Here is a 7156-nt window from a genome sequence, read left to right as displayed (position 1 = left end):
AAACGGTTACATTGCACAGTCCTGTGGTGAGTTCATTACAGCTGTTACACCCATGTGAACTGAACATCCCTGTCTGGCTGAGCCAAAGTGGGGCAAGAATTTTACCCAAGGTGCCAAAGGCCTCCTTGAGGGAGCCAGCCATGGATGACAGCACCATGCTAACCCCAGCAAGAGGTGGGGGAAGGAACCTCCACCAGGCTCTGCCCACTGCTCAGCTGGGAATCTCTGGGAAGGGAGCCCTGTAGTAGCCAATTTGAGTATTTTCAGAGAATGAAAGCCATCATTAATCAACACATTAATCATTAAAAGAAAACAAAGCAAATTAGGCTACAGAATAAAAGTGCACACATTTTGAAAGCAGAGCATGATTTTTTTTTCCAAGAGTTTTATTTGTGAGTAGAACTTAATGATACAAGAAAGAAAGAAAAATACAGGACTTTATTCTGCCCCAAAGTGTGTAACCATACCATACGTGACTACATTTCATATTGTAATACAAAGAACTAAAAGAACAAACTACAAAATTAGAAATTAAGAGTCATTGCATGTGTGGTCAAGATAAATGGAGGGACTTCAGTAAAGAACTGAAACATACAGCAATTAGTCATTTAGTTACGACCCTGCAATAAAACACAATTTAGCAAAATAAGTGTTGTTTGCTTCCTAGTGTACAAGGACATACAAGGTTAGAGTAGAAGCTGAAAGCCATTCGTGCCATGCAGTCCTGCCTGAGCGCTGCTGTCCGGGGGCTCCTGCCCAGTACCCGCCTGCTCTGTCCCACACAGGCCCTGTCTCCTTTCCCACGGCACCAGTGGCCACCTCGATACCTCTCTTCTCACTTGAACACTGACAGCTCAATTCCACTTCCAGCTGTTGCCCCCTTGCTGCCCAAAACCAGCCTGAGGCATTGGCACCTCCTAGCCCGACACAGGCCTTGCTCTGCCCATCCAGAGCTGCCTCCAGCCGCTCCATCCGCCCGGCCCTCCGTGCTTTCTGCTGCATGAATATAAGGCATTAGTTCTCTGCTATTTTACCAGTTGCAACATTTAATATTGTCCTAAAAGGTTACATCCATGTTCTGTTGTGTTACAGACACTGGGAGTCAGTGTGTTGCCCTCAGCCCCATGGGGTGTTGGGGTTTGCTGCTGTTAAACCCGAAATGCAAATTCTGGAAACCTGGGCCGGGGAACAGCACCCGCTTTCCAGAGAATTCCGCAAGCTTGACCTACCTGATCTTAAATTACTTTTACAATCAGTGATAGACAGAAGCATGGCAATAACTGGGAAACTCAGTGGCAAGAGTGATTTGCCATGCTGCACATTAAACAAACATTTACAGCAAACGGTGAAAATACACCTTTAAGGTTACACAGGATTTCTGTACTTGACTGCTGGCAACAACAACAAAAAGATTTAAAGAAATGCCAGCCTTTGTAAGTGAAAATATAATTACTATAAAACAAGGTGAAATACTCAGTGTAATGCATTTACATTTTGATCAGTGGGAAGGAACAAACACAAAAGGCTGCACATGGGGTTCATGCACAGCAAGGTTGCATGTGCAACAAAGGGATTTTTAAGAGGATGAAAAAACCTGTGCTAAGGCCCAAAATACACCTGCCCATGCTCCACACCACCAGCTGAAAAAACTTCTGAAATGCTTTTACTTCAGTTACTTTTTAACCTTTTCTAACAGCCAAATCACCACATGACTCAGGGAGGCAAGAGCAGAGACAGATTTCCCTTAAACTGTAAATCACTAGAAAGAAAAAAAACAGGCCAAGATCGGGCTCTTTGAACACACAACATGAGCAGAACACACCACAGACCTTTCAGTCCTAGACATCAAAGACTGATTTCACCAGCCAGTTATAAAATAAAACAAAGTGAAAAACACCTTCATTTTGTAACAATAGTGAGAAGGGAGAAAGAGAGGAAGCAATGGAGAGCCGCAAAGCTTGGCCAAAACACAACCTGTACTCACAAGCTTGCAGAAGTTTACATGTCAGTTCAAGAATACACCCCCCTTGAGAACACCATTGCAAAAGCATCCTCTCTAAAAGTGAAAATTCAAGAAATTTACTTGTGACTTGGAACAGAGTATTGGAAAGAACACTTCTTGTGGTAAGCAATGGGCATTTTAATTGTGTATTTTTTATATTCTTTTGCAAAGCAGTGCAGGCTTTAAATTAAAAATAGTGAATCAATGCCTTCACATGGAAGTCATTTATATTTGATTACAAACTAGGGATCAGATCTGTGGCAGCTGCTGAACACACAGGATTAGCACCTTTTTGGACATTAGTTTCTGGTTATAACCCTAAACAATCAAGCCATAACTTGAGGGGCTGGTTGGATTAATTGTGGCATTCATTTACATAGTAAGACAAAACACTCAGTACGATCTGGTACATTCTAGTGGTTAATGGATTTTAAAATATGACAGTGTTTCTGCAGTGGGTTGGCCTTTAGGAGTCACTCTTCTTTTTGCTCTTCTTCAGGAAGGAAGGAGTGCGAAACTTCTTTTTCTTTTTTGATGGGGACTTCCCTGGAGATTCATCACTACCTGCATCAGCAGCTGTCCCCTCCTCAGCTGTTGGTGTTGCTGGCTCTTCAGTGGGTTGGGACTGGGGTTCCTTATTTTCCACTGCAGGTGATTCTGTTTGGCTTTTGGGCACATCTTGATCACATCTCCCTTCCTCCTTTCCTAAGGGAGGGAAGCCGAGTGCTTCCGAAGGCTCATCGGGGGTGAGATCTGGGAGGGTTTGCTTGAAAGTTGCAGCATCACTGTCATCTCTGTAGGTCTGGTCCTGCCGTGTCTCTGGTGGACGGACAGACAGTGACAGTCAGTTTACAAAAGTGTCCCTGGAGCAGGACAAGCGGAGCAAGTGGATGGTGAGCACGCTCTATAAGAAACTAACATATTTACTTTGCATGAAAGCCTTTGTAATAGGGCTGTTCTCCAGCTTTGGGCACAGAAGAAATAAGATATTCCAAAGTTCTGTTTGTTTTTAAGCTGCTTCACACAGAACAGATAAAGCTGAGTTGCATCAGCAAGAAAGTAACTGTTTAGACCTTGCTCCTGTTTTACTTGTGACACTTGCAGGCAACACAAGATTTTAGTGCAATAAAGCAGGAATTAAACCTACAGTTTTCACTGGCATTGAGTAGTGTGTTTTGCAATTTCATACCTTTATTCTTATTCCTTTTGGAGAGATAAAACTAATTGCTGATTTGCAGTGATCCCATACATGCAAATCCATTAATTTCTAAGTTGTTGGCTTGCCAATTTATGATCTCAGTGAAGGGATTTTCGTAATACTCTTCCATGAGATCTAACTGATATTGCTTCAAAATATAATTTCCTATCACAAAGGCTTCACTTTTTTTGCAAGATATGAGTACATATTATGGATTCCTGTAAGTAAAATCCATGTAGTTTATCAAATTAAATGAGCTCAGCAGGTTATGTGATACAGCTTGTTTTGTTTATATTTGTTTATTTATGAGCAAAACGCACCCTGTAAAAGGGAGCATTGAGAGTCCAGTGGTAACTGTATGTCCAAAGGGGAACTGAACCACTCCTCCCTCAACTGCAACACTTTCCCCACTCACCGCTGTGCTTTAGGGATGTTCTGTTTAAGGCTCCTCTTTATGCATGGGGTCAACAAGGAGCACTTTGTGGAGCTCCCTGCAATATTCTCCGTGCACCGCAGCCGAGCAGTGTCCCGTTAGCTGTGTCACATCTATCCCCATTGATGTTACATAAGGAGGAATTTAGAACAAAATCCAGGCCAGGCTCATTGTGAGGCACAAATGAAAGGCAACTATTTTTTCCTCCTTTCAAGATCTTGTTTGTTTTAATTTGAAAAGACTGAAGGCTTTCACAAGAATTTACAGAAAATACTTGATACTTTCACATTTTTCCTATAAAAGTGACAGTGTTCTTTTTACTTCTGCCAGATGGGATAAATAATCCTCTGATATATTTTAGAGAGCTCTGTTATGTGAATACCTGCTAGGAAACAAACATCTTTTGCCTAGAGCACCATGAACTTCTAATAGGTTAAATAAACACCACACACTAGTATCCAGTGCCAAACACTCGGAATGCACAAGTTAGCAGTTTAAAAGTTATAATGCAAGCAGGATTTAAATCAGAGCAAAAAAGAGAAAGCAGTTATGTACAGTACAAGCTGCCTCCTGAAGCTGTAGTTTAGTCTATGTATGGGAGACACAAATTCATAAGAAACACCAGTTATGATTCTTCACTACCATTACACTGCTTTTGGATTTCATTTGACTTTTCAGGAATTAACTGAAAACACTGCCGAGCTCTTCTCCCTGGGAGCCAGTGATAGGATGTGTGGGAATGGTTCAAAGCTGCACCAGGGGAGGTTCAGACTGGACTTTAGGAAGCATTTCTTTACTGAGAGGGTGGTGAGACATTGGAATAGGCTTCCCACCTACTGAGAGGTGGTCAAGGCCCCAGGCCTGTCAGTGTTCAAGAGGCATTAGGACAATTAGCTTTAAGTTTTGGTCAGCCTTGAACTGGGTCAGGCAGTTAGACTAGATAGTCATTGTAGGTCCCTTCCAAGTAAAAAGTATTATATTCTATTCATTAGTTGGCCCAATTTTTAGAACAGGCACCATATTGGACTGTCAGGTTTATTTTACTTTTTAAAAATTAAGTTTAAAATAAAGTTTTGAAGTTTTAAAAAAGGGATTAGAAATTCTTCAAATTAAAGAATAGGAAGCTACAGCCATTCAAACAGCATTTGCCAGCTGGCTTGAGGGTTGAATAAATATAAATGAGTTTATAACTCATTAACCCAGGACTGCTATTCTTCCCAGTTTGTCAAGTTCCCATCATCCTTACTAAATGGATTAACATGATGCTGGAATCAAGCAAACATCTGTTTATCTAGTTTGCTAAGGGCAATATTTTACCAGAATTCGGAAGATTTACAAATTCCACATTCAATAAAGCCAGCACACAATATGTAAACACCCTGCTACTCTACTGGATGGATTTCAGTAATGTAACTAGGAAGATTTAAAAACATATTTTGTGCTGCAAAATCTATTTACAGTTTAAGAACTCAGCATTACCTCAACATTTTAAAAGTTTTTAAAAATAATCATGTTTACATCTGTGCTCTCCCTTTATATATATACTGTGGTTTAAGAGCTTAAAGCATAACATCAGTACTGGTGTGTGTTTACAATCACATTACTTATGAAAATAAAGGTTTATGGGATTTTGGGTTGGGTTTTTTTCAACACAAAGATGTGGACAAACATACAAACTAGGCTATAATTGAGTTAACATAAAACACTTGACTGACTTCAGCTACACTTAAATAGAAAGAATATGATGAATCAAAGTTGAGAAGAGGTTGTATACAGAGAACATTGTCATTCAACAGAACCTTCCCCAACCAAGGTCACCATGGTGTGAACTTCCAGTTACTCTCTAAAATAAGCTTTGTATGTTTGTCCTGGAAAACTTATATAACTAGAGGAGTTTGCAACACAATTCTCTGTTTAAAAGAACTTTCAAGTTTTAGAACTTTATCAGTAACATCACAGGTGTCTACAATATAGTTTTGACTTTCACACCTATGACAAACACACTGACTTTTGGCTATAACAGGACATACAAACATCCTTATTCCTTTAAAGTATAATCTGAAGGAGCCCTGCAAAGCTAGCCAAAACAGCTGTAGAAGTTGCTGCCACCAAGTACTTGCTGTTATTCCTTGGTTGGAATTTGAATTCCCTACAGTTAGCACAAAACACAGGAGTAGTCCCATATCCATTTCCATGCAGAAGTCTGCTGGGTAAATTTAAATCCACGTCAGTGGATTTTGCACTGGAATAGATTAGGAACTCTTCTGTTTTGTTACCAGGCCCAAGATGTACGGGCAGCAGCAAACAGTTGGGGCAGAAACTCCCAGGGCTGTTTCAGCTATATCTGCCAGACAACTTCAGACTATTCCTTTTTAAATTGAGGAATCGGACACACAGATATGGAAACACGGAGGGTGACTTTCACAGTCTCTCTCACAGGGGGAGTGCGCTTTAAGATGAGATCTGCAACTGCCTGGAAGTACATGGAATTGAGAACTAAAGAAATCAACATTTCAACTGAAAAAGCCTGCTTTTATAAAAAAAAAGCAAAACAACAAAAAAAACCCTTTGTAAACAAAATGCAAGAGTGAAGCAAAGCACAAAAGCAGGTCAGAGTATGGAATGATACTTACTATGGTAACAGGTATTCTTTAGCATATCCATCTCCTGTTTGTAACGCAGCCACAAGAAGAAAAAAGCACAAGTAGAGAATCTATGCATTCATCACAGCCATTGTGTTACGTTAGAAGAATGGTTGCAACCATTCTTGTAGAAAACAGAATGAGATGAAGTAGTGAATGGCAGACTAACAGACAAGTGATATATCCAATGTACAAGGTAAAGGAAACAAGACAATAATTGGATTACACCTGTTCAAGATTATAATTTTATCCCTTTTTTAGGGAATTATCAACTTCAGCAGCCTGCTCTCATTTTAGTTAAAACTATGACATAAGGTGAGCAAATAATCAAATTTAGATTCAAATTGAGTAGGAAAAATATTTACTGAGGTGTAATCCAAGTACAATAATGTTTAAGAAATGTGCAACCAGTGAAGAAGATTTACCAAAGCATCTAGATATGTGTCCGGTTCACTATCAGACACTATTTCATTTAGTAAGAGTAATTATCTCACAGAAAATGTACAAAAAGGTAAATCAGTTGAGAAACACCAAGAGATGACAAGGCAGTTCTGAAGAGATGGAAATTTGTCTTTATATTAATGCACACTTCTTTATTATTGTAAACAAAACTCCTGTTAGACTCACAGTTCAGTGGAGTATCTTGTAGGTAGTACAACAATGAAATACAAGAAGTCATTTACTGTTATTGGCTTTAGTTCACGTACTCCCATGCATCAGTCACTAAGGATGCAGTTACTGGTTTCCCCGACCCCCACGGCAGCAGAACGTACCTTCCTCTATTTTAATCGGCGTACTGGGAGGAGTGCGAGCTGAAGTGGGGTCAGGGGGGCTTTTCTCTTTCTGTGGCCTGCCATCTTCTGAAGGCTCTGTAGGTGTAG

General features: G+C 40.2%; 1 protein-coding gene across 11 annotated transcripts in view; it reads right to left on the bottom strand.

Moving 5' to 3' along the window:
• Positions 1 to 365: 365 nt before the first annotated feature.
• ADD1 (adducin 1) overlaps positions 366 to 7156 on the bottom strand; it is a 63267-nt gene continuing 56476 nt past the window's right edge. For 5 of the 11 annotated variants that reach the window (XM_032108758.1, XM_032108759.1, XM_032108762.1 and 2 more), the window contains 2 exons: positions 7049 to 7144; positions 366 to 2821 (listed from right to left, as the gene is read on the bottom strand). In XM_032108758.1, coding sequence (XP_031964649.1) covers positions 2469 to 2821; positions 7049 to 7144 — 449 coding nt within the window. In that variant the 3' untranslated portion in view covers positions 366 to 2468. Of the gene's footprint in view, positions 2822 to 6265; positions 6301 to 7048; positions 7145 to 7156 lie in introns of those variants that run through there. The other 6 variants (XM_032108768.1, XM_032108769.1, XM_032108770.1 and 3 more) reach the window with 2 other exon arrangements.

The sequence above is a fragment of the Corvus moneduloides genome, chromosome 5 (assembly GCF_009650955.1).
Source record: "Corvus moneduloides isolate bCorMon1 chromosome 5, bCorMon1.pri, whole genome shotgun sequence".
In the NCBI taxonomy this organism is placed as follows: domain Eukaryota; kingdom Metazoa; phylum Chordata; class Aves; order Passeriformes; family Corvidae; genus Corvus; species Corvus moneduloides.
The sequence above is the reverse complement of the archived record's forward strand: the minus strand, read 5'-3'. Positions and strand labels throughout refer to the sequence as shown.